This window comes from Mus caroli, unplaced genomic scaffold, assembly GCF_978045245.1.
Source record: "Mus caroli unplaced genomic scaffold, Mus_caroli_1 scaffold_2, whole genome shotgun sequence".
Lineage (NCBI taxonomy): Eukaryota > Metazoa > Chordata > Mammalia > Rodentia > Muridae > Mus > Mus caroli.
Window position 1 is genome coordinate 18841299 of NW_028227257.1, and position 27147 is coordinate 18868445.

Here is a 27147-nt window from a genome sequence, read left to right on the forward strand (position 1 = left end):
GTACCAAGTGCTAACACACGTTTGTTCGTTATAATGATTGACTCTAGAAGTCATCATTTCAAAGCATAGTGATGTTCCGTTCACAGAGGGAGACAAAGACTTGAAGTGTCTGCTTAATCCATTCATCAAGCTGTGCTCCGTCCCTTATTTCCTCTGCTGTTAACTGAACACACAGCAAGCACTCCTAGGTGCACAGCTCAGTGAACCTGCAGTATAAGCCCTTGTCCTCTGACCTGCAAACCTATCTAGGGCTCCACCCCTTCTGACATCATAACCTCCGGGCTCCTTTCCTTAAGACAGTTGTATTCTCAGTCCCTTAAAGGAACTTTAGGGGTTTTGTTTGTTTTTACTCAAGTTAAAAATCGTACCTGCTGGGTGGTGGTGGCACACCTTTAATCCCAGCACTTGGGAGGCAGAGGCAGGCAGATCTTTATGAGTTTGAGGCCAGCCTGGTCTGCAGAGCAAGTTCCAGGACAGCCAGGGCTACACAGAGAAACCCTGTCTTGTAAAACAAAACCTCCATAACTCCCATCTGTGCCAACAGTTCCCAACAACTACTTCTGTCCCCCGCCCTGGCTGCCTCACTGTTCCCACTAGCTCTCTTCAGCCAGGAACGGCCGGTACAGTGCTTGTTTCACCGAGGTCAAGCATGCGGTACTGAAGACAGGGGAAACTGAGACCAGCATGGACTTGCTTTTACTCTCTCACCCTTTCTTCTAGCACACATCCCTACTGTGCCTTCTAGAAGATCTCAGCAGGGCAAGAACACAGCAAGCCTGTTCCAGAAGTGGCTACAGAAATGTCTACAGGCCATGCTCTGTCTTACAAAGGCACAGGGAGCAAGAAGGACCTTATCTAGATTTTTTAGTGATTGTGGAAAGAGAACAAAGTGAGAGGTGCTGTGTATTCATGAAAAACAGCCTCTCCAAATGAGGTTAATATTCCTTTCACAATAAGGTCACCCCAAGGTATTTTGTGGAGTGTTTCTGCAAAGGAAGTACAAAGGTTTAAAGATGAATGATTAAAATGCCAAGTATGTGTTCAGTGGCACATGTATACTTTGAATAGGACTGTTAAAAACTATTTATAAATATTGATTCCCTCCATTCAGTCCTATCAGTAAACTTTGCATGAATCTTTGAGTGTCTTTTTCTCTTTTTAAAGATTTATTCATTTATTATAGATGAGTACGCTGTTGCTGTCTTGAGGCACAACAGAAGAGGGCATCAGATATTATTACAGGTGGTTGTGAGCCACCATGTGGTTGCTGGGAATTCAGGACCTCTGGGAGAGCAGTCAGTGCTCTTATCTGATGAGCCATCTCTCCAGCCTTGAGTCTGTCTTTTTCACCATGAGAGAACCATCCAATGTTATCAAAGCCATCGTCCTCCCTGCTTCTGAAAGCCCAGACTTATTGAAGAATAATTTACACATAAGTTGTACCCACCTTTTAAAAATTGTGTATGAATGCTTTGCCTGTGTATACATATGCACACCAGTTGTGTGCCCGGGGCACAGTGCTCAGGAGAGATTATTGGATCACCTGGAATTGTTACTTGGTTGGCTGTGAGCCACCATGTAGTTGTTAGGTTCCAAACACCAATCCTCTGCAAGAGTAACAAGTGTTCTTAACCCCTTAAGCATCTCTCTAGCCCTAAGATGCACCCATCTTACGTGTGAAGTTTGAGTTTGAAAAATACACTCCTTGTAGCTTCTACCCAGACAGTATACAGGGCAGATCTACTGTCACTGGGAATTTTAATTTAAGCATAATTGCCTTAATTTAAACATGTTATAAGGACTCTCATTCTCTCTCTCTTTTGGTTTTTGAGACAGGGTTTCTCTGTATAGCTCTGGCTGTCCTGGAACTCACTCTGTAGACCAGGCTGGCCTTAAACTCAGAGATCTGCCTGCCCCTGCCTCTCCAGTGCTGGGATGAAAGGCGTGCGCCACCACTGCCCAGCTAAAAGGATTCTCCAATGTAAGTGCAGGCATGGCAGTTAGTATAGTGAGCCTCCGCCCAACTTTGGGAATTGGTTACATTGACGGTTTTGGTGGTGGTGGTTTTACAGTGTTACCGGCAGACCCCAGGGCCACGGGCCCTGCCTCTGGCCTGCACCACTAGCCCCAGCCTCTGCACTGATGAGCACTTGTTTTCCAGGAATATTGTCTCTGAAAACTTTTTTAAAATATATAAGTACAGCATAATCATTTAACCTAAAAAATCTATATGGTAATTTCAAAAAGGCTGCTTGCTTAGGGTTGTGGGGAAAGTCTGTTAAATCTTCCCCCCCCCCCCCCCCCCCCCCGTTTACTGATTCGTCAGGAGACTACTTATAAGCATCCAACACCAGCTTGACTGAGGTCATTTCAGGGCAATATGTTCTCCAAGAAGTGCTCTTTTGTTCCAAACTAATTGAAAATGTCTTACAGGAGGGATCTGCTTGGGATGAAATAAAAGTTCTTCCTAGAAAAAAAAATGTTTAAAACATTTAAGAAATTTTAAAAATTGGGAAAATGCCTATATGTGGTACAAGTATTTAGGAAAGAATTTCTAAGTTGACAAATTACTAGATATGAGCTTGGAAGGAAGGGCCAAGGGCTGAGTCTGCCTGGTTCAGTGAGGTGCTTTTCACACACAGGAAACCCAGACCCCAACAGGGTTAGAACAGCGAGTCCTGAGCTGTCCTCCAGAGGTTTTTGTGGATATCCTGCAGAAGTGTGTGGCTGACCGTGCGTGCAGAGCTCAGGAGTGTGATTGCATCGGCTACATGAAAAGAGAAGGACCATGGCAGCTACATTAAAGGTGTCTCAGCAACAAACAGCCTGACAGTAATAGGAGTGAAACTGGGTGACATTGCAGGAGCCAGAGAGGCACTTCTACAAGGGGTGGACATATACCATGAGCTCTTTCAAATAAAACGTCCATAAGACATGTTTAGAGAATAAACCTGAGACCAGTGGAGGATGCATATGGGAGTGCAGAATAGCTGCAAATGGGCGTGAGGGATGAAAAGTGATCTAAAACTGACCCATGATGATGGATGAACTTGTCAGCAGTTACTAAAAATCATTTATTAAAATGTTGCATTTATGGCATGTAAAGTAACAGCATTCAATTCCACCCAAAAAGAGCTTAGGCAAGATGGTGAATGAAGACTGCATTCTCTCCTTGTTGCTTGGTCACTGGTGACCAGGGTTAGAACCCAGGAAGGGGGTTGTGGCAGACACTGGATGCAGAGGGTGGGGACAGACAGTGCAGTGGGTGACTCATCGCAGGTACTTGATTGTGAAACTGAAGAGAGGTTGTGGCTGGTGTGTGTGTGTGAAGTGTCTCTTTTCACTTTTTAGTGTGTCAGTTGTTAGGTCCCAGCTTTTGGAAGGGACAGTGCACTTGCTGCACAGATGGCAAGAGTGTGGGTGATGTGTAGCTTGGTGCCACATACAAGCACTGCCCTTTGCCCACAGACAGGGGTTTCCCAGATGTTGCCCATCTGGCTTCTGCTCTTGCATAATGGGCTACAATTGAGATGTGCTGGGTCATCAAGGATGACAGGTTTACTCCCATTCTCTAAGCGCAAGCCTTATATACTTCTAAAAGTCATCAGCTCCCCCATAGTCCACTGGTGCCCCAATCTTGGCAGCCTCTTCTCAGTCCCAGTCAGGATCAGCTGAGATTCGTGTGTGCTCTGTGGCTTTCCTTAGAGGCCTGCCACCACTGCCTGGAATGCACTTTGCTATTTGCTGTGTTATCTTTGTTACCAGGTTCCAAAACTAAGGTTCATTTCTTACCAGCTACCAGCCAGAGAGTTATTGGTTGGTTACCAAAGGCCTCCCATTTTAACATTCCATCTGGCTAACTCTAACACTACAGAATTCAAAAACACCTGACTATAATGTTCTTGGTTCCAAACAGTGATGGTTATACTGTTTTTATTGTCAGGAGTAAGTGCTGCCTTCAATAGCCAATGAAGTTCAAGCTTCAAGGGACCAAGAGTTTGCTGCTGTGGTCCCAGCATAGTGATAACTCAGACCATTAAGAAAGGTGGTTCTGAATAGATTGCGTATGCCAGCAAGCTCAGGTGTGGGCCCTTCAGACCTTCCCTTTAGTCTGGAGTTCAGTTTCTCATCTTGAATTTCAGACTTAGGGTAACAGAAGGAACACTTGGTAGGGATTATGGCTACTCTGGGGTATCCAGAGCTCTGGGCTTGTTACAGTTAACAGTTAAGTCCTTCAATCAATCAATGCAGAATCCTCATTCCATCTGAGAGGCTTCTGAGCTCTTATACTCAGTACAGACTGGAGGTTTGACCATATAAGCAAGCTATCCTGTTTCTGTTCCGTACACATGGAAAGCTCTCTAAGATTGTTTCTCAAATAAACAAGGCTGTCCCACTCAGTCGGCACTGCCCACACTGGGCTTAGGAAGTTCCTAGCGGTTTATTGTATACTCCCTTGCTTTCTGGGGCTATCTTTAGGGATGGAAACTGATACTCTTTATTCCACATCAGGACACATGTACTTCTAGGACAAGCCCATACCATCTTCCCATTGGGAGGGACCGACCCTTGCTGATCTGAATGAATAGACCATGAATTGCACTAAATCTCATCCCTGAGTCTTTACTCTGGCCTGGGGCCTCATTCACAAACAGGCAGACGCTAAGTTTCCGTTAAGTTGTAGGAGTTTATTTTAAATAACCTACAGTTGATTAAAAGGGAATTCATGATAAAAATAGAAGATACTTGAGGAAAGATGTGGGAATGGACTCTGCACACACACTAACTAACAATGCCTCTAAAACTAATGATTATAGCAAAAAAAAAGTCTTCACATTAAAATTTTCCTTTTTATGTTTTTTTTCCATTTTTTACACAATTACAAAAGAAAAAATAAAAGCCCTAAAATCTTGATTATTTTTCTTTTTGTTTTGTTTTGGTTTTTGTTTTTCTTGGACCAAATGCTCATTTTCCTCTAAATTTATTGACCTGTGGAAGTTTTTATACAATAACATCTTTCAAATGAAAGACTGGGGTTTCCAAAGAAAAAGATGGATCTCTTAAAGGGTACAAAGAATGGTCAGAACAAAGGATGATGGGAAAATGGTTTCAGTCACTGATTATTACATTATCCTTAGACTCACTCGCCCTTCATCCCTCCCCAACCCCAAGCTACACGATCTTTAAGATCAAGAAGAAGGCTTAAATATTTTAAAATAATTAAAACGAAATAAAAATTCACATTTAAAAAGGAACACTCAAGTCAGGAAATATTTTCCCATCATGCTTTTCTGTGAATAGGTGTCTGAACCAAAACACTGCCGATGTCACAACTGCTTCAAGTTTAATGAAAACTGATTCCCATGACGATAGAATGACAGCTGTAATAGGTGCGCTGGGTTTTTGTTTTGTTCTACTTAATTTTAAATTCCTGAAATAGGGGAGAGGAGGGAGTTTAGGAATTTGTTTCTATTAAAATATAGAAGTTATTGCAAAACCCTAACTGTAAAAACGCACCAATATAATCAGACTTCACATACAGTAGCTGAGAGAATCCAAACATTGCAGCAAAGCTGAATTTGCCTGGCAGGATGCTGGCAAATTCCCATCCACTTGCTCTCTTGAAAGTAAAAACAAAATTCAAAACAAATCATACAGCTAGAATTTTGATATCTGAAATATTTTTAAATAAGTTGTCCATAGGACAACTGGCTCAGCTCTCCCTTATAGTATCTCCAGGTCTATCTTTTTGCAAAGATGTTGGTTTGTTAAGACTTGTGGCCTCTCCCTCGGGTGTGAGGGCAAGTGAGGCTCAGTTTATCCATCTTCCCCAAACCACACTGTTCCTTTTCACAGAACCCCTGCCGAGACTGGTCAAAACTCATAGTCCTCATCAGTCATATCAATGGCCCAAGCAAACTTCTCCCTCTGGGTTTTGTTGTAAATCTTCTCAATTGGGACCCCCCATTTTTTGCACCTGCAAGAAATTAAAAAATAAAGAAACAAACAAATAAATATGGAGACAACAAAGGAGATTAGTCTAGCTCAATGATATCCCATAGCAGGGGGTCCAGAGCTTTCTGGTGCACTAAAATATTCAAGGACTTTATTTTATCACCTCATTCTTTATCTCAGAGATCTCTAAAGCAGGCATGGGCTGCTATCCTAATGTGCCCATGGGGTACCTTGGCTATTCCAAGTACCTGTAGACAGGGCTCAGCAACCAGAGCTGTAGGCTCTCCTAGACACGGCATGAAGGAGCTGGCAATACTCCAAGAGACTCTCTGCCTTTCCTTAACCAACAGCAGGAGCTCTACACAGGCCCAACACTTACCAAGCCACTGTGATCCTAGGGTCCAGATAATTGAGTTTGGAGGTCCCCAAGGCAATTTGTTTGTTCTCCTCTCGATCTGTGGCTTGAACTTCCAGCTTCATCAGCTGCTCTTCTAGTCTCTGAACAGCCTTCTTTTTTGACTCTACTACCCTGGAAGAATGGCAGAATCATACATTAAGACTGACCAAGAACAAACAAGTATCCTATATACTGCTTAAAGGAGAAAATCATGGAAATTTTCCTCAAGAAGTCTTTGAAAACAGCTGAGAATGGTAGTTTATCCTAGGTAGCCAAGGCTACATAATAAGACCATGTGAGCCCTAGGCAGCCAAGGCTACATAATGAGACCATGTGAGCTGGACCACTCCGGCCTCTGAGTGATGGTGTCAACTGCTCTCTCTTATCCAACCCTTGGTACAGTATCAGGTACATACTTCTTGGTCTTTGCATCCTTCATGACTTTGGCATCAGCCTTAGCACTTTTCAGGTCCCTTCGAGCATCTGCTAACTGGTCTTTCTTGGCATCAATCTAGACAGAGAAAAACGGCAGTGCAGTTAGGAATAAAATGACCTGGAGAGGGAAAGGAGCTTCATCTGAGAACGTAAAACTGGGAGCTGTAGTGTTTCCTAGTACAAAAGGGCTTTATGAAAATGATGGGCAGTGACTGCAGAAAACAATCCAGCTGCTGTCTGCTGCACATTTATGTTCTTCGGTGAACTTTAAACAATATAAGGTTCTGTAGAATAACCTGGAAATCTGGTTGTACTCTTTCAGGAAAACACTCTGGCTTTAGAAAACAGAGGAGGACCCAGATTTTCAAATGAATCCTATGCCAGGCTTTAGTATTCTTTTGTTTGTTTATGAGTTAGTTAGTTAGTTCATTAGAAAGAGACTGGAGTCGGTGATGCACACCTTTAATCCCAGCACTTGGGAGGCAAAGGCAGATGGATTTCTGAGTTCCAGGCCAGCCTGGTCTACAGAGTGAGTTCCAGGACAGCCAGGGCTACACAGAGAAACCCTGTTTCCCAAAAAAAAAAAAAAAAGGAAGGAAGGAAGGAAGGAAGGAATGAAGAAAGAGACTAGAACTCACTCTGTAGACTAAGCTGGCCTTAAACTCAGTGATCTTCCTGTCCCTGACTCTCAAATGCTGGGATTATAGGCGTGGGCCACCACTCTAGGCCTTTAGCATTCCTTCTGAGACTACCATAGGAGATACACACATCTACTAAGCAAGCCTGCCAAATCTGGGAAACAATTGCCAGGTTTGGGAAAGGATATACTAAAGAGGATATCACAGGAAATTATAAACTGGCAAGTAGACATCAATGAGGAATTGCTTCAACTTGGCTTACTATTTTAGAAAGTAAAGAAGCCTAAAGAGAGAAGGAAATTAGTCATCATTCAATAAGCATCAATTGAAGTTTTCCCTCCACAAAGGAAATCTTGTGGAATCCATATCTACAAGGAAGAGACAAAATAATTCCATCATCCTTTCCTACTTGTTGAACCCACAAAACCTAAATTCTGCTTTGGGTGTTGCTTAGAAACAGCAATATGACGAAATTGGAGCTAATGTGCTGCTGGATTCCAAAGAATCCCATCCCTATAATCACCCTGCCGACCTATGAGGTCAGGAGAATATCCCAGAGTAAATACGTGTTGACTTACACACATTGGGATGTTGTTGACTGAGCCTAGAATTTGTTAGAAAAACACCACACCCATTGCCACCCTCTACCCTGCCGGGGGGTGGGGGTGGGGGTGGGGGACCCACATAAAATGCAGCCCAAGATTAGAAACAATTCACCATTGTAAGAGAATCGTTAAATGTTTACTGTTAGTGGCTTCCTTCTACTATCTATGTTGTTCAAAGGCACTAGAACTGACTTTGCACACAAAAGCATTGGAGCCACAAGTAGGCAGAGGCTTCTTAGACTAGAAATACAGCAAATCACAGTCTTAACCATTTCTGTGAATGCTAAACTGGCAAGCTATGTCAAATTCTCTCAAAGACTCCATTGACTGACTAGGCAACTGGGCGTGTGTTTACTTTGTGGGCACACTGGAGAAGGTTCCTACACTTGGAGGGCTTCTTTGGCAGGCAGCCTGAGCTGCTCAAACAGTGGTTTCAGAATGAGAGCAACAAATGACCTCCTCATTCTCCAGGAAGGGTCTCCTGAACTGTGTAAACAGCACCTGGCACTCATACTTTATTTATTCTGGGCTTGGAATGACAACACATGAGGAAAGTAAGCGGTATCAGAGGACCTCCATCTAACAGGGCAGAGCAAAGGCACATGCTCAAACAGGCAGTCTGTGGGGCTCTTAGCTTGCTGACCGCCATCCTTTGCTGACCTTAGGTGCAGATTTGAGATTCATTCCCTGTGGATCTGGAGATCCTTTCGGGCCAGGGGTATCAAAAGTCTCTAGGTTGTAGCTTTAGATTAATGTACATTATGCCTGTGTTCTCATCTTGTAGAAACCTCAATAGGAGAATATTCTGAGCCTGAAAATATGTGTTATGTTTCACTGCAAAGCAGTTTCTAAAAGTAAATTGTCCAAGTATAGAATTCTATAAATTTGGATAAAAAAAAGTGCATCTGTACTTTGGCTACTCTCTAGTTGACATTATTTCCTCTTTAACTGAGAGCAAGAATCCAGAGAACTAACTTGTCCTGTGACTATTGCCAACAGATGGTGAATACTTTCCTGTTATGCACTGCAGTGTTGCAGAACTCTGGAAATGTCACTTTTATTACCCCTGTCTTAAACTTTATAATTGTTAGGACCACCTCAAGATCTTAAATGAGGATACTTATTCCTATGCCACAGACTGTGTGTATTAAATGTTTTCCATTGTAACCCTGTGTGTCTGTTTTAACATGTTCACTGTGGATTTAAATGCATAGTTAAGCAGCCAATGCTGAGAGAGGAGCAACAACTTGTTCTCGTATCAGTCTCTCCCAATAGGGTGCGACCCTGACACAGTCATATCTGACACACCTCAACCGATTTAAATAGTTGTTCTAGGATCAGGAGCGAATTAAATGCCATTGCTTTACCAACTTCAAACAATGTAACAGGATTCCTCTCCCTTCCCCTGCTTCTGCTTTGGGGATCAAGCCCAGGCTTTCACGTATGGTAGACAAACAAAGGTGGTTCTGCCACTGAGGTGTATCTTCCTGTCATGTTTCCTAGCCAGATCACTGAGACTTTATTTTTGTCATGCTAGGGATGGAGCCCAGAGCATGCTGCACACAAGGCAAGCATTCTACCACGAAGATTTCCATTTTCCTTAAGTATAACAAGGACAACAACTAGCAATTCAGTGGTATGTCAAAGTTAGCACTTCAAAACAGAAAGTTGCTCATAGAGAACTTGTGTCTCCAGCACAAATGTTTTAGGAAAAAAACAAACTATGAGACTATCAAATTATTTCCATCTGTTGAAAAAATCTTTCTAAAGATTATCCCAGGCCATACTAGGTCAGATTCCAGAAGCCTCTCCTTGTCAGAAGATATCACACATGGACTCCCTTTGCTACCCTACCTTTGGACCCACCATACCTTAGACTGCAAGTTCATCATTGACTTCTCAAAGGTCTTTGGTGGCGCCCTCTGGTGGTTACAAAGAATTGCAACAGCTCGATTGGCACGGTTATAAGATAGAATCTTCGCTGGTACATTCTCATCAGCTACAAAGAAATAAATAATAGTAACAGGGTCAATTTGTATACCAAGAATATACACATGAAATGTACTCTAGGAATTTCATCTCTGATGTTTTTACAGACCTTCAGTTTATCATAACCAAGTTTCAAGGTCAACATTTGAGTCAAAGGCAGTAAATCTCTACATAAGCCTGAATGAGTTTCTGTCACAGGAGGAATTCTGAGCCTCTCTTTTATTTTTCTTTACCCTTACTGGATTTTGTGTCCAGGTGGTCTCTAAACTGCTAAGTTCCTGAGTAGCTATAACTACTGTCCAGCTTGTCTATATTACAGGGAAATCTCTATTTTTGGTTTTGTTTCTTGGGCCTGGAGAGGTGGCTCAGCTGTTAAGAGCACTGACTGCTTTCCAGATGGTTGTGCGTGCAATTCCCAGCAACCACACAGTGGTACATAATCATCTGTAATGGAATCCAATATCCTCTTCTGGTATGTCTGAAGACAGTGACAGTGTACCCACATAAAACAAATAAATCTTTAAACAAACAAAACAAAAAACAAAAACCCAAAACCCTCAGACCTTTATACTGCTTTTCTTATTCCCTGTCTTCCACTTACCTGCCAGATGTAGCCTGCAGCAAATGCTGTAGCTGTACTAGAAGAAATGATTATAGGAGAATGAGATGAAGGGATCCTAAGCTATACTGCAGGGACTGACTGCAGAGAAGGCTCAGTGGTTAAAAAATACTTGCTGCTCATGCAGAGGACCTGGGTTTGGTTTCTACAACTCCTGCGGTGGCTCACAACCATCTATTACTCTAGTTCTAGGGATCTGACTTGCTTTCTTTCTTTTTTGTGGAGGGGTAGGACTGGGGGTGAGGTGCTCTTTTAAGACGGGGTCCGTGAACTTGATCTAGAGACCAGGCTAGCTTCAAACTCAAGAAACTTGTTTGCCTCTGCTTCCCAGCGCTGGGCTGCCACCAACACATCCAGGCTTTCTAGCCACTGTTTAAACCAATCCGAATTACTGATCTCCAGCTTTCCATCTGTGGCTCTTCTAAGACCATTTGATACATTTATAGAAGACAGTGAAAATTCAAGTGGCAGGAGCCAGGAAGGGTGGCTCTTGCCTACAGTCTCAGCTGTGGGGAGGCTGAAGCAGAAGGTTCACTAGCTTGGATCACATAATGAATTGTGGCCAGCTTTTAGCTACAGTGTGAGAGTTTGTTTTAAATGGAGAGGAAAAGAAGTTCTAAGGTCCCAGAGGTAATTATTACATACTATTATGAAGACCAAAAAGAAAAAAAGAAAAAGATTTACTACTACATTTTTCTGGTAACCATGACAACTCTATTCTCCCCAATTTAACACCACTGTCTATACCCTATGAGCTTGTAAGTAACACAGATAAAACATAAAAATTTTTAGACCAGATGCAAAGCTCTTGTTAGTAGTCTATGAGATTAATCTAGAGTTTGCAGCAGCAGTGGGAAGTAAGGCCTTGGTTTTGCTTAGACAGCAAAGCCTCTTCAAGAGGTTGGCGGGAAAGAATGAAGAGAAGGAGACGGCACCATCCCAAGGACAACCACACAGAGTGTTACTCACGGGCTGTGAGCTCTTTAAGCTGCTGCTGTAGTGTGATAGAGGCATTGTAGGTACGGAACACCTTGGCAGTCAAGCCTTCCATGAGATCCTGAAGATGTTTATTTAGAATACCAGTCTGCATTAAACAAGACAACAAAGAGGATATTGAAACTGAGGTAAACACCAAAGCACCCTTTCCCTTCCAGTGAATACTAGGAGTCATTGTGCCAGTGCTGCCACCATCCTGTCCTGTCCTTCACAGAGGAAGTTAGCAAAGAGGGAAAATAATTCCAGAATACAGGATTGCATAGTGCCTTTCTATAAAGTACTTTAATCTTTAGTTGAAAACAACAATTTTTTTCTTTCTTATAAATATCTCTCCCAGTAAAGAAAGCAAGTGAAAGTCTTAGTTTACGTCTGTAGCAAAGGCAGCTGGGTGTCTCATGAAAGGATGAAAGGAACAGGGAAGATACCTGGAAAGCTCAGCTCCTCTGCCTTGTGGCTTTGCTAGTAATCCACAGCACCACCACAGGGTGTGGAGGGGGAGGAGGGAGGGTCTGCTGCTGGTTACAGATGACTGAGTGCCCCAGGGGAGGAAGGATACGTAGAATGTCACTGGACAATCTAGACTGAATGGACAGTCCAAATGCCCTTTGACAACTCTTGAGCTTGGACTTTAGCCTAGTGTCCTATGTTTACTCACATTAAGTCGATCAAAAAGATCGTCCTCAGGCTGCTTGTTCTCCATAAACAGTTGTAAGTTTTTAAAAACCTAAAACAAGTCCAATTATTATTTTAAAATTTTTTAGAAATAATTTCAAACTCACAATAACTTTCAAAAAAGAGAAAAGGCAGAAAGACAACCTTTATATATTATAGCCAAATTCTTGTTCTGCATATATAAATTTACATAAATACCTAAGTATCAGTTCTCAGCCATTTGTGGTATATATTGTGACTCAAACAGAATGTTAGCATCAAACATCCTGGCATCTACTTCCTAAGAACAAAACACTCCCTTATAGCCAACCTATGCTTACCCTAGTTACTCGATTGAACTGGTACCCACTGTTATGGAATGGGTGAAAGTAGTAGGTACCTCTATGTCTATCTCATGGGTCTACAGAGATGAGCTCTGAGACTGAGAACTGAAAGATTACCATTTTATTCAGTTGGGACTTGGCCTGGGGCTAAGAAAAGGCACAAGATAACAAGTGCACAACATGATCAGGAGAGGCTGTGATGTGCTTCAATCACAACATTGAGTTTGCTGTAAAGGCTAATAACTCTGCAATAAACTGCTTCCAGAGATGGCCACAGGCTCCCAGCAATGTAGCAGAGGTTGCAGGGCAGGCTTGAAATGAGGCACACCATAGACCAAATAGTATCTCTCTTCTTTCTTTGATATCAATTTTACTAGAGCTCATCAAAATGCAGAACATACAAAAGCCCTCAAAAAATATTTGCTGAATAAACAAACATGTAAAAAGAGCAAGCTAGAGAAAGAAGCACAGGCCACATGAACTTACTCGTTTCTCAACTGGGACTTTGTTATAGTATCTGATTGAGTCCTTCCCAGGAAAGTCAAATTCCACAACATACTCCTGACCATCCAATTCTGGGTGTAGATTGATGTGTTCCACTCTAAGTGAACAGCAGCCCACAGTGTCTGCCGTCTCTCCTTCTTCCTTCTCATTGCCTGCTCTCAGAGCAAGCTGTGCAGGACAGAGAACAGAGTTATTCAGAAAGAGATGAGTCAAGAAACATAGACCACATGTAATCTCATGACACTCTAAACCAGAAGCCCCCAATTTTGTAGATGGAATGAACATCAGTGTACATAACCTAGAAACTCAATTCATAAGAAAGTCACAGGGCTAGAGAGATGGCTCAGCTGTTAAGAGCCCAGCAACCACATGGTGGCTTGCAACCATCTGTAAAAAGACCTGACATCCTCTTCCGGTCTGAAGACAGCTACAGTGTACTTAAATATAGTAACAAATAAATGGGGTGGGGGGAGAGAGGGAGGGAGAGAGAGAGAGAGAGAGAGAGAGAGAGAGAGAGAGAGAGAGAGAGAGAGAAGAAGAAGAAGAAGAAGGAGGAGGAGGAGGAGGAAGAGGAGGAGAAGGAGAAGAAGAAGAAGCAGCAGCAGCAGCAACAGCAACAGGAGGAAGAGGAGGAGGAAGGAAGGAAAGAAGGAAGGAAGGAAGGAAGGTAGGTAGGTAGGTAGGTAGGTAGGTCACAGAATACCCAGAGACCCAAGTTTCTCTACTCCATCCTTAGAGTAGAGATAGAAGAAGCAAAAATTAAAACAAGGCAACAAATGAGAACATATTTGCATGAGAACAGTCAGATTAAAAACTATTATCAATTTTGTGTGAATTCAGAATTTGGGCTAAAATGTAAGTGTAAAATGAAGAAAAAAATTTGAGCACTAAAAAACTGAAGTCTATAACAATCTTTCAAACTGCAATTATCATAAATCACACTTTTTTTTAAGAATTGTATAGGTTATAATTATCATTTTCTAAAAGAATTAAATGGGAAATAATGACCAGAATTCAATGCTACTAGTTAACCAGTGGTTTGTGCAACTTTTGATTTAATTTCACATAAATAAAACTGTTACGTTGGATTTTGACATAAAGTAAGTACTTTTGCAGTATAGATTATGGTCAAAAAGCTTGACCATCACAGTTATTAAAAAAACAAACAGCTGGGCAGTAGTGGCACACACCTTTAATCCCAGCACTTGGGAGACAGAGGCAGGTGGATTTCTGAGTTTGAGCCCAGCCTGGTCTACAGAGTGAGTTCCAGGACAGTCGGGGCTATACAGAGAAACCCTATCTCAAAAAACCAAAAAACAAGCAAACAAACTAATAATGTTCAGTTTATGCAAATCCTCTCTCTTGTTATAGAGACTGCTCAATAGCCAACATACTGTACATGCCTCTTTCTTTGTATCCACATCTACTTTTCCTACTGAAGTAAATTTGGATTATAAGTCACACAGTAGATATACATTCCTGATCCCTATACTGTAGACATTCCCTATACCTGTAAACAAAACTGTCCAATGTGGATAAAGGAACCTGTCCCCACCTTATCAATGAAGTACAATGCTACAGCTCTCTGACGAACTTTCATCTCTTTGGACTTCCAGTCTTCCCTATACTGATTTCGGATCTTGTCCACACACTTCTTCAGACGCCGCGCAGTCTCATACTTCTGCCAGTCTTTCTCACCCTGCAGTGGAGCAACACATTGAATATTTAGAGCTCTGAACCCCAAAACAGGAACCTGATTTTTAACCAAAGCTGGAAAAGCATAGAACTGAAGAGAAAGTCTGGGGCATGTAGCCTGACAAGAATACTTGCTATTCTACTTTCACAGAACTGACTCTGTCCTGTCTAATTGCTAAGAAAGCTTTCCAATCTAAAAAATAGTTCCCACTCTTGTGAGATCCACCAAGCATGCCCCCAAACTGACTTCTGTCAACATAAAGGATGTAAGCATCTCCATTGCTTCAAAAGCACCACAGCCTTGCTGTGGAATATATGCTCCAGTTCTCTGCTAGCACTGAATTCCATTAAATTCAAGACAGCCATAGAGGTTTCAGGGACCTATCAAAGAAACAGAACCCAAGACAACAACATGTAATTACCAAGAAACACAAAAGCTTCCATGAATAGGTGTAATTATTCACCATTTTCTCACTTCTGCATTTAAAATGGTCTCTGATTTGACTGAGAAAAAAAATGTTTCTGGGAACACCTTCTTTCTTTGGTTTTTCAAGACAGGGTTTCTCTGTATAGCCCTAATTGCCCTAGAGCTAGCTCCATAGATTAAGCTGCCTTGAACTCAGAGATCTGCTGACCTCTGCCTCCAAATGTTAGGATTAAAGGTGTACACCAACCACGACTACCTGGCTTCTTTAAAAACATAACAAAAGAGTTTTTGGCATAAAGTTTGAGATCTGACCCTAAAGCCCATGAAAATGTAACACGTGCTTGCTAATATAAACCTATCTGAGAACCTATAGCTGGGGAACTGACAGGTCTGATGGGTTAAGGAAAGCATTGGTGTGAAAACACATATCTCTACACCTCCAGACTTGGTCCTCGTCAGAAGAGTTGTGCAGTGGATTTGGTTAATACCAGGGCTGCGGCTGGTCAAAGTACAGAGAAGAGAATGTCTGTGAAATATTCAGGCATGAATTGGACCTCTACATCACACACTCTGACCTCAAAATTCAGGAAGCATTGGAAAAGATAATGGAAAGACTTAAAGAAGTACAAGCAGGAAAGACTGGGGCCAAGGTATCTTCTAAACATGGTAGGGCCATTGCACTCAGGAACTGCTCTGGTTGCTTGCACAGTATCAAAATTCCATCGTGAAGTGGGGAGGGATACATAAACCCCAACTCCTAGCTGAGGAGCTACTGACATTTGATAGCTGCTAGTGTGTATTTGTAGTGCTCTCTTTTGAGGTGTGATACCTGGAGCTTTCCCACGCCCCATTGGACAGCCCCCCATGTATGCATATATGGACACCACTAATTCTACTGAGTCACAGTTGAGAGAATGATGTGTGTAGGGAATCTGGTAGTAGTTGGGAAGTATGGAGTTGTACATTATATAAAATATATAAAGACTAAATAAAAAATATTATTAAAAAATAAAGACTGATATTAAACAACAGAAGATTTCTGCTACCACCCTGAATAGAAAAGGGCTTGAAAGCAAGGATTAATAATGTCAAGTGAGAAAGATCAGGAAAATTCCTCAAGGCAGAATTTTACAAGGTGAAAATCCCCTAAGAATCTGGGGTTAGAGATGGCTTATCATTTGAGAGCCCCTGCTGCCCTCTTCCAGAAGACTTGTGCTCAATACCCATATCAGAGGTAACCTGTGACTCCAATTCCAGAGGAATCGAACGCCTCCCACACTGCAGGACTCAAATGCACATGCCCCTACACAGACACGAGATTTAAAGATCCTACAACAAAGAGGAGGAGGTGGTAGTGATTTCTTTTTGTATATTGTTTTCTACCTAAGACAAAAGGACCTAACCAATAGGCCCACATGAAGGCATGGGGGTGCATGGAATAAAAAGTCTTACTTCCAGATCTTAACAAATGCTCAGAAAGTAATGCTTTTTTGGATGTGCTGGGGAATGGTCAACATTTCCTCACAACTTAGTGTGTATTATTTGTATGGGCTTGTTTGGCTTTTAAACAAGGGGTTCAATAACTTTCAGGAAGCTGAAAATTTCTCTGATTTCTCTAAGACCAACTTGACATTAAGAGAGTAAATTAGAAAAATGTACAATACAAGCTATCCTCCTGGTACAAAGCAATAATGTACCTCCACCACAATTTCTTACATAAACCACCACCTTAAAGACTCACTAAAATACACTATCTAGCCAGGAGTGGACTCTTTTCACCACTCCAAAACACATAAGCATTAGTTGTGGTCAGGCAAACAAAGTTTGAGAAAGTCAAGTAAGTAATTTATAGGAGAAACCACTAAAGAGTGTTTCCTTGACATGATTGGCCTCCTGGAACAAATCAAAGTTTTCTCTAGAACACTAGGATGAGGATCAAGAAGAGAAGACATGCTGTGAAGGGCTAACAGGCAAGGGCTAGCTTCCAAATATGCTTATCCTGGTGGCTTACAGCGCTGCTGATCAGAACCTATAACATGATAATAGACTCAAAACCGTTTTAGACTGCTTCTAAAAAATATCCACCTAGGTCTTCCAGGGAGTCCCATCAAAACCATCATAAAAAGTACTTTCTGACACTGGCAGAAATGTGCTCCCTCAAATTCTATTACTACATCAGCACATTACTAGTATGGAGTAGAAAATCAGTTTGGTAAAGCAAAGGCAGATATTGTAGGAGTCTCTGACTCCTTTTCCTCTTTCCCTAGTTGGCAACTTCTCCATAATGGAGAAAAAACTAGTTAGTGACAGTTGTAAACCAGTGGTCACCATACTTCTTTTAAATGTAGATACTTATCCACTCAATAATATAGGCAGAACAGGAAGGGAGTCGTTTGCTTTCACCTCTTCACAGGATCTGTACTGAGGAAGATGCCATTTGCTAACATACTCTTAGGTGATAAGATAAACTCAAACTGATTGCTCAGAGGCTTGTACCTGAAATAGGGTCTCTCACTGGCCCAGAACTTACCACTTAGGTCAGACTGTTGAACAAGCCAGGCCCAGGGATCCCTTCCCACCTCCCCAGTGCTGGAGTTAACAGCAAGTGTTACCATGCCCAGCTTTTAAAAAATAATTTGAATTGCCACATCTTTTATCTTTACTTTTGAAATGTTCATACATTTATATAATAAAATATGATATCTATCATCCATTTTTTCAAGCCCCCCCATACCCCCTTACCTCTTCAAGTTTTTGGTTTTATGATAACTTAGTAAGAACAGTTAGTGCCACCCATATATCCTCCATGTGTATATTGGCATGGTAGCACTTGATGGAGCATGTGAAATCTCCCAGAATCTAGAGAAAACAAACTAACAAACAAAACAAAACAAACAAACAAAAAAAACAAGGCCTCCCTAGTAGCCCTGGCTAGCTTGGAACTTGCTACAAAGACCAGGATAGCCTTAGACTTAAAGAGACTTCTCCTCTTCTCTTTCTCTCTCTTTCTTTCTTTCTTTCTTTCTTTCTTTCTTTCTTTCTTTCTTTCTTTCTTTTTTAAAGATTTATTTATTTATTATATGTAAGTACACTGTAGCTGTCTTCAACCAGCCCCCTCTTTCTTTTCTTTTCTTTCTTTCTTTCTTTCTTTCTTTCTTTCTTTCTTTCTTTCTTTCTTTCTTTTTGAGACAGGGTCTCTCTGTATAGCTCTGGCTGTCCTGGACCTCACTTTGTAGAGCAGGCTGGCCTCGAACTCAGAAATCCTCCTGCCTCTGCCTCCCAAGTGCTGTGATTAAAGGTGTGCACCACCATGCCCAGCTCAAAGCGACTCTTCTGCCTTCCAAGTATTAGGTTAAATAAAGGCTGTGTATTATTTTGGTAAAGATTTATTTATTTATTTATTTATTATATGTAAGTACACTGTAGCTGTCTTCAGATCTCATTACAGGTGGTTGTGAGCCACCCTGTGGTTGCTGAGATTTGAACTCAGGGCCTCCGGAAGAGCAGTCAGTGCTCTTAACCTCTGGGCCATCTCACCAGCCCCCCAGAGTAGTTTTTTAATTAACTGATTTGAGTATATTGGACAAAGTGCTAAGATCTGACAATGGCAAACAAGACATTCTTACATATTTGAATTATTTCATAAAATAAAACTCAAGAGCTAGAAAAATTGTTCAGAGGTTAAGTGCACTCTCTGCCCTTAAAAAAAAAGGACATTTGGTTCCTAGCACCCATGAACAGCTCGCCACTGTACCTAACTACCTCTGGTTCTGGGGATCTGATACCTTTTATTGGACTCTGCTGACACAAGGCACATAACATAGTATGCATGCATTATGTAGGCAAAATACTCATACACATAAAAATAAATAAGCCTATAAAACAACAACAGAAACAACACTCCCATGCCCCCAACCACCAAAAAATCCTAAAGCTTGAACCTATGTCTTTAAGAATAGAATAATTCTCTGGGTAGCAGTACACTATTCATGGTGCTATCATATTCTTCCCTCTGAAGCCACTGCTATTCTGCTAGATGAAGGAGCCTATGACAAGACTGAGAGCAACTGCAAGAAGCCACAGGCACTGCCTCCTCACCCCTGGTTGCCAGCAGTCCCACCTTTCCAGACCTGTAATGACTACTCTTGGAATCTCATCCCAGTTGTATCAAGTCAAGCATTCTATCATGGGGTGATTCTCAAGTTTACTGCCATAACCATCTTGAAGAAACCTAGAAAAATCCTTACTATGCAGTTATCTGAGTTATCTGGTTATTAACTACCTAGACTAAGCACCTCTGTCCTTGGGGTGCTGCTCTGGTTTGCCTAGCAGGGATCTATCTCACTCTTGTGAGAACTACAGTTTCCTGTGACTTTGCCTATAGGAGGACACAACAGCCACATACTTGAAATCTACCCTTTTCCCTCCACTCTCACTGCTATCACCTGCCTTGAGCACTACAGTTTCTTGCCTGAAGAACAGCTATCTAGAGGCCTCCTAACTTCCTGTTTGTGTTCAATACAGGCTACATACACCAAGTAGTAGTCAAAACTAGCAATTATGTCACCACTCCAGTCCTATTTTCTTCTTTACGTCTGTCTAGGTCAGTAGCTTCCTTTTAGACTTATTAAAAAAGATGGAACTGAAGTCCTGGCCTGTCTGCTTCTGCAGGGCCTTCTTCATTTCTCTTACTGCTCAAAGCACTGTTCCCCAAACATGTGAGCTGTTTCTCATAGCAGAAACTTGCAAAGTTCTCATTTTCTCCTTAGAATGCGAATTCCCTTTGTTTTTCTTTCCAGTGGCAAATGAGATTTCTATTCATCTCACAAATACAACCTTAAATATTATCTTTGTGGAAAAGCCTTCCCTGAAACTGAGCTAAGATTGAGCCCTGAGGTATACTCTTAAATGGTACCTATACTTCTGTGAAGCAGCATTTCTCATAGTTTATATTTATTGGTGTGATAACTTGCTAATCTTGCTGGAATTGGTAACCCATGTTTAAGACAGCCCTCCATTCAAAGTCCTTAAATGGTTCTCTTCCCGGAACAGAAGACAGTCTTCTTTGGCATGTTATTTAAGACTAGCCACAATTTGACACCAGGATGTCATGGGAAAGCATGAGATTGGAGATCTAAATTACATTCTAAGAAGACAGAGAGTTGCCCGCTATCAGATGTACGACTTTTTATTTAATTCCCACAGACTAAATTTGTGAATATATATGCCTGTAATAGTTATTAAATGCCAACTTACATGAAAAGCTTTTTTTTTTTTTTTTTTAAAGATTTATTTATTATATGTAAGTACACTGTAGCTGACTTCAGAAACTCCAGAAGAGGGCGCCAGATCTCGTTGCGGATGGTTGTGAGCCACCATGTGGTTGCTGGGATTTGAACTCCAGACCTTCAGAAGAGCAGTCGGGTGCTCTTACCCACTGAGCCATCTCACCAGCCCGAAAAGCTTTTTTAACACTAAAATAATACTCATCACGGACTGACAATATACTGACTGTGGTGAATATATATAGAATGTACCATAAATGTGATATTTAGTATATTAACAATATTATAGAACCACCCCTTACTTGGTAGTTGTGGTGTGTGTGGTACATGCACATTACAGGGTGTGGTATATATGTATGTATGTAGGAGACTCTCTACCTCACACTGTCGTATGTATGGGCGCTAGGAATATCAAACACTGGCAATCAGTAAAAATAGCCAGTACTCTTAGCCACTGAGTTATCTCGTTAGCCCCTCCACCTGATTAAGAAACTGAAGACCACAATCAACCAGGAGCTCCTAGAATCTGACTGTATATGTTCCCAACACTGAAGTCACAAGTATGCATGGCTATGTCTAGCTTTATATGGGTGCTGGAGATGTGAGCTCAGGTCTTTTTTACAAAAAGGGTTCTTATCCATTGAGCTTCCTCCCCGAGCCCTACTTGACACTGTGTGCTACTTGTCACATCCCTGTAGACCAAGTTACCTTCCTCTTTTGTCCATAAGCACCCGGGTCTATTTAGAAGACCTCTTTAAAGAGCTAATTTTAATCTGATTTCCTTTAAAAAGTCCATTCTGATGTTAAGAATAACTACTCTTATGTACAAGAACAATTACCTTTCTTCTAACACAACTGAATCCTTACACAATTTGCCCACCCATAAAGGAAGAAAGCCATGGTTTCTTTATCCACTTCTATAGTTCTGTAAACTATCTCATGGAAGAAAGGAATAAAGGAGTCTCAGTTCTCCCTTCTGATTATTTTCTTATTCTGAAACAGAAAAACTATTTTCCAATTTATTTGAAGAAAGTATCCAGATGGTATTTTTCATTAAGAAGGTAGAGACACATGTCAGAACACAGGATATAAGCTAGAAAGCATGCAAATTTACATAGCTTTTTCATCTGTGACTCTTGGATCTTAACAGAAGCTAAATCCTTATAAACAAGGGTTTCTTTAGCTTTAGACTCTTCAATGGAAAACAGTTCTATAGGCTACACAGAGCCAATTTTCTTGGTTGTTTTTTGTGAACCCAATGTCTCTTTTATTTGTAGTTCATATATCCATAAAGTCTGATGGAAGGAGCTTGTAAAACGCTAAAGAACAGAGTATATAGCTACCTGGCTAACAAGACCACGAGACAGTCCCTCTCAGTAAATCTAACAATTGAAAACAATTGAGTATGTACACATGGTGGGCTAGCAATGTTTCAATCACAACCTAAAGTAACCTACTCAGATGAGACATAAAGTATATGTTTTATCAGAAAACATAAAGTATAAAGAGCTCTAGGTCCTATAGTTGTTTCTATATTTAGAGAAAAATATTATCTACATTTCTCACATAAGCCTACTAGCCACTTCATCACATTCTGACCTGTACAACCATTAATACCACATGCACTCACTCAGAACACAATGGGATTTCAGAAAATGTCCACAGGTAAGATTACTATAGGACACAAATGTAAAACATCTTTAATAAGAGTTTACTAGGTAATGCTAACTAACCATGAAACCAGGGAGAGGGTAGGTTTTTAATTTGTTAAAATGAGTCTAGAAAGTACATTACATACAATACAACCAAAAGAGAATGAGATTACTATATTAGCTCCACCAATGGATGTGGCCTATATTTATGCTTACCTTGATTCGAGAACTGGGATTCAGCATGATATATTTGATAGAACCTTGGATATTCTCTGTCCAGGAGACCAGCCAAGTAACCTTGTTATCATGTCGGACTTCCTTCCATTTATGTCCAGGAGGAGGAGAAGGAACCTTTGCATCTCTATGAAAATAACCATTCAGAAAGAAAATGAAATGAAAAGTGACAAACCATGTCCCCTCTCATCCTGCCCTCAATCCTGAACAAACTTGGGAGACCTGCCCATGCAAGCGCTGCACCACTCTCATAACACTAGGAATAGTCCCAACCACCAGCCTTGAGGAAATATCCCTGCACCCACTTCTCCCCCTAAAGACGGACTGTTTTGTGCTCACTTGCTACAGTTGATGATGATGTCCTCAGGCATGATCCTTCTCTTCAGCATACCCATCTTGGGGTGGTTGCCTCGGCCTCGGAAAAGCCCTGGAGGCTCTATCTTGAAGTTGGCAATCCGCTCTCTATGATTATCCATTACACAAAAGCCGTATTCTTTCAATAATTTTTCATTTTCTTCTTTGATTTTCTAAAATAGATCAAGGAAGTATACAAAATGTATTCCTACATGCTAAGAATTACATATTTTTATCTCTTGCAGAAGAAAGATCAAGGTAAAGTCTAAAATCACTCAGAAACGAACTAAAATATAGGAAAATGTCTAGTGAATTTTAAACTTACATATATTATTACAGATATATAAAATAAAGTGCCAAAAGATCTATCAAGAATAACTGACTTTAGCCGGGTGTGGTGGCGCACACCTTTAATCCCAGCACTCGGGAGGCAGAGGCAGGCGGATTTCTGAGTTCGAGGCCAGCCTGGTCTACAAAGTGAGTTCCAGGACAGCCAGGGCTATACAGAGAAACCCTGTCTCAAAAAACAAAAACAAAAACAAAAACAAAAACAAAAACAAAAACAAAAACAAAACCAAAACCAAAAAACTGACTTTACACAATAACAGATTCTCAACTTCTGTCTTTTGTAGTATTATAGAACTGTGTCTACCAGTGAACTAACGCTTCAACCCTTAATCTTCATTATAAAGGGTATAGACTTTATTATTTTCAATTTAGCTTAGTTTAAGTTTCTGGTCTCATGTACCCTAGGTGTCTTCAAACTCTCTATGTAACTGAGAATGACATTGAATTTCTGATCCTCCACTTCCCACGGGCTGTGGTGATGTACCATCACCACACGTGGTTTTATGCAGTGCTGGGGAGCAAAATCATGGTTCCATACACATTAGGAAAAAGCCCTGTACCAACTGAGCTACTGTAGCCCCAACCCTTCCTAGGTATTTTTAAAGGAGGAGAGGTAAATGCTGGGTAGTAAAGACTCACAAAAGGATATAAAGCAATTTTTTTTCCCTTTTAGTTTCAACACTGTCATGTTTTGGTTTATTTTGTGGTAGGAGATAAGTCCATAAAACATGCATTTGATGGTGAAAGTGTAAAATTTAATGCACACTTTCAGAATCATTGTTAGGGTTTTACTGCTGTGAATAGACACCATGACCAAGGCAACTCTTATAAGGACAACATTCAATTTGGGGCTGGCTTACAGGTTCAGAGGTTCAGTTCATTATCACCAAGGTGGGAGCATGGCAGCATCCAGGAGGAGCTGAGAGTTCTACAGCTTCATCTGAAGGCTGCTAGTAGAAGACTAATGCTTCAACTTCCAGGCAGCTAGGATGAGGGTCTTAAGTCCACACCCACAGTGACACACCTACTCCAACAAGGACACACCTCCTAATAGTGCCACTCGGTGGGTCAAGCATATATAAACCATCATAGCTCTTTATAATCAAATTTTAATTAAAAATGAAAACTCATAATAAGGACTGGGAATGAAGGTCAGTTATACAACACTTACCTATTATGCATAAACTGTCATACCATTTCATCATTTCCTAAAAGAATACTGCAGAGCCACTTAACTGAAGAGCATTTCCCGAGGGGTTTTAAAGTCCGCAATGAACTGTCTAAGATTCTTTATTGGGTATGTGGTATATAATTTTGTCTGTTTGTTTTCTGAGATGAAGCAAACCCGGGGCTGTATGTTTGCTAGGCAATCATTCTCCTACTGAGTTAAAGTACATGATCCTTAATCCACAAAGGTATGGTATATGTGGGAGTTCAGCCTCTTCATTCTAACCATTCTCCTCTATCTTATACGTGGTGATTTGTGGTGGATTCTATTGACCCTTTTCTTTCTTATTATTATCTTAGCTTTTACACAGGGCCTTGCTATCCCCTGCCTTAGCTCTTCCCCGTTCTGGGATCACAAGAGTAAAACACTACAGCCAACAACCAAATCCTGCTCAACTTAATGGCCACAGGTGTCCTTGTCAGAGGCTTAAACAAGGAAACATTTATAAAAGCTTCTTGTTACTTAGACTAGTATTACAGCAGAAGTCCAAAATGATCTTTATGTTTAAAAACATTGGGGCTGTAGAAATGACTCCATTTCAATTCCTAGCACCCATGCTGGGTAGCTCAAAACCACATGGAACAGCTCTAGATCACTGGATATCTTCTGGTCTCCAAACATATTTGCATGCATGTGCATACAATTAAAATGAGAAACAAATTACATAATAGACCAAATTTCAGTGATTTGGAAAATTACAGAAAAAAGAAGTCTAATGCAATATCTTGTTTGTTTTGTGGAGACATCATAGTTCTTGCTCAAGTCTAGATGCTGAGATTACAAGCATGTACCAACACAGATAGCTGCCAGTTAGCACAACACATACATGTAATTATATTTTACTAAGTAAATCTTTAACACAGAAAAATATAAAATTAATGAATTCACTGTTGTGTCACAAGAAGCAAAAAATTATACAAAGAATCACTATCCAAGATTTTCTAGTTTAGCAGACGATCATACCAATTTTTCTTCCTTGCTCATCTGTTTCCGAGCTTCTGACTGCGCTTTGAAATACTGGCTCATCTGTGTAAAGTCGCATTTGCTTAGGTTGGTAATCGTATTTTTTTCGTCATTAGTCATTTCCTAATTGAGTAAAAAGGTTAAGAAAATTAAATATATTAATAAGTATTCCTGTTTCTTCAAAATTCATCCTTTTGTCCCCTTTAATCAAAGGTGTCTAGAAGGCAGCCAATCTGGGTAAGCTTTGCTTCTGGGGAGTGGTGGTGTTCTGTTATAAGATGTATTACTTTCATATAAAAAGATCTTTAGTAATTTATCAAAGAAAATTACTCTCATTTTTTTGGTGATATTTGACAAAAACACAAACTCAAACATATAAGCAAACACCAATCCAAGAGACATATTATTAATCAATTACTTTAGCAATAAAGAGAAATACTTTCTTATTCCCATGCAGACTAATCTGCTCTTATTAAATCTGATTTTAGAATGCCCTTTGATGGTGAATTTTAATTCAATCTTTTTTCAAAATTATCCAAATTGAAAACAATGGTACTTTTTTATATCAATACAGAATAGGTTGTCAGACTGACCCTGTGTAAAGGCATCAGAGGACAGTCCCTGCATAAACAATGCTTCCTTTGCTCAACTGTCATTGAGGTTTTCTGTTTAACCTAATCTGATAAGCTCCTTCCTGCAGTCACATGAAAGCTGAGAAGGGATATATTCTTGTTGAACAAAAACCACATTACAATAGTAAGGGACAAAAGATATACATTAAACTATACTTTGCATTTTTTAAACAAACAAGACATTAACAATGAGCTATACCTCATTTTGTAAATGATTAAGATATGAACACATGGGCCACAATACCTTTCTCCAATCTTTAAAGAAATTTTTCCTGAATATTTCCTTAGTAGTATATTCGTGGTCAAGCATTTTTGCAAAGAATGTAGCTACTTCTTCTGCTTTAGGACTCAGCTTCATAACTTTACCTGAAGGAAGAAAATGGTTCCAAACAGTGAGGCACAATATCCATATTCTATGTGCACTGAACACTGGAGAGGTCATTACTGATGGCTTACCTTTCCAAGCAGTACAAAGGTCTGCTGACACACAGTGATAACAACAACAGAGTAACATACTGTTATATAGCTACTTAAAAATTTCTCCTTCTCTTTAGTAGATATTTACCTGGGTCTTTTTTTGGAGACTATGCCAGTTAATTGTTCCCAGGTGCCTGCTCAGGACAGGGATGACCTGGGGAAGGCCCAGCCACTCTTCCTTTTCCTTTCAGCAAGCAGGGTCCTTTACACCTCTTCAATGGTTTTTAAAAATCAAATCCTCAGAAGGACTCCTGCCACTGCTAAGCTAAGCAGCCTCTGTTCAAGAAGGGGAGGAAAGGATAGGGGCAGGGAGTGGAAGAAAGGAATTGTGGGGAAAAGAAATAGGCATCTTTCTTCTTCAAAGTTACGTGGGTGGAATATGAGTAAGAATATATATTCATAGCAGGCAAGCCCAGATTTCCCACATAAAAAGCGTAAATAAGACCTTCCTCTAGAACCTTGCTACTCAAGTAGTTCACAGACCAAAACCATCACAAGCAAGTTTGTTATAAATACCAAGTTTTGGGACTCAATCCTATACCTAGAATCAAAAACATTGGCCACAGGTGTCCTTGTCAGAGGCTTAAACAAGGCAACATTTATAAAAGCTTTGTATGTATATGTGTGGGGTTGTATGTGTGCAACAGTGCCCATGTAAGGTCAGAGCCTTAGGTGTCAGTCCTTGCCTTCCATCTTATTTTGAGATAAGGTCTCTTTGT

General features: G+C 40.7%; 1 protein-coding gene across 1 annotated transcript in view; it reads right to left on the reverse strand.

Annotated features, from left to right (window-relative positions):
- Positions 1 to 3165: 3165 nt before the first annotated feature.
- Top1 (DNA topoisomerase I) overlaps positions 3166 to 27147 on the reverse strand; it is an 82179-nt gene continuing 58197 nt past the window's right edge. The window contains exons 10-21 of the mRNA XM_085832638.1: positions 26196 to 26317; positions 25320 to 25442; positions 22766 to 22953; positions 22409 to 22553; positions 14689 to 14832; positions 13116 to 13301; positions 12290 to 12358; positions 11608 to 11722; positions 9902 to 10029; positions 6769 to 6863; positions 6335 to 6484; positions 3166 to 5977 (exon numbers count right to left, since the gene is read on the reverse strand). Coding sequence (XP_085688764.1) covers positions 5875 to 5977; positions 6335 to 6484; positions 6769 to 6863; positions 9902 to 10029; positions 11608 to 11722; positions 12290 to 12358; positions 13116 to 13301; positions 14689 to 14832; positions 22409 to 22553; positions 22766 to 22953; positions 25320 to 25442; positions 26196 to 26317 — 1568 coding nt within the window. The 3' untranslated portion in view covers positions 3166 to 5874. The remainder of the gene's footprint in view (positions 5978 to 6334; positions 6485 to 6768; positions 6864 to 9901; positions 10030 to 11607; positions 11723 to 12289; positions 12359 to 13115; positions 13302 to 14688; positions 14833 to 22408; positions 22554 to 22765; positions 22954 to 25319; positions 25443 to 26195; positions 26318 to 27147) is intronic.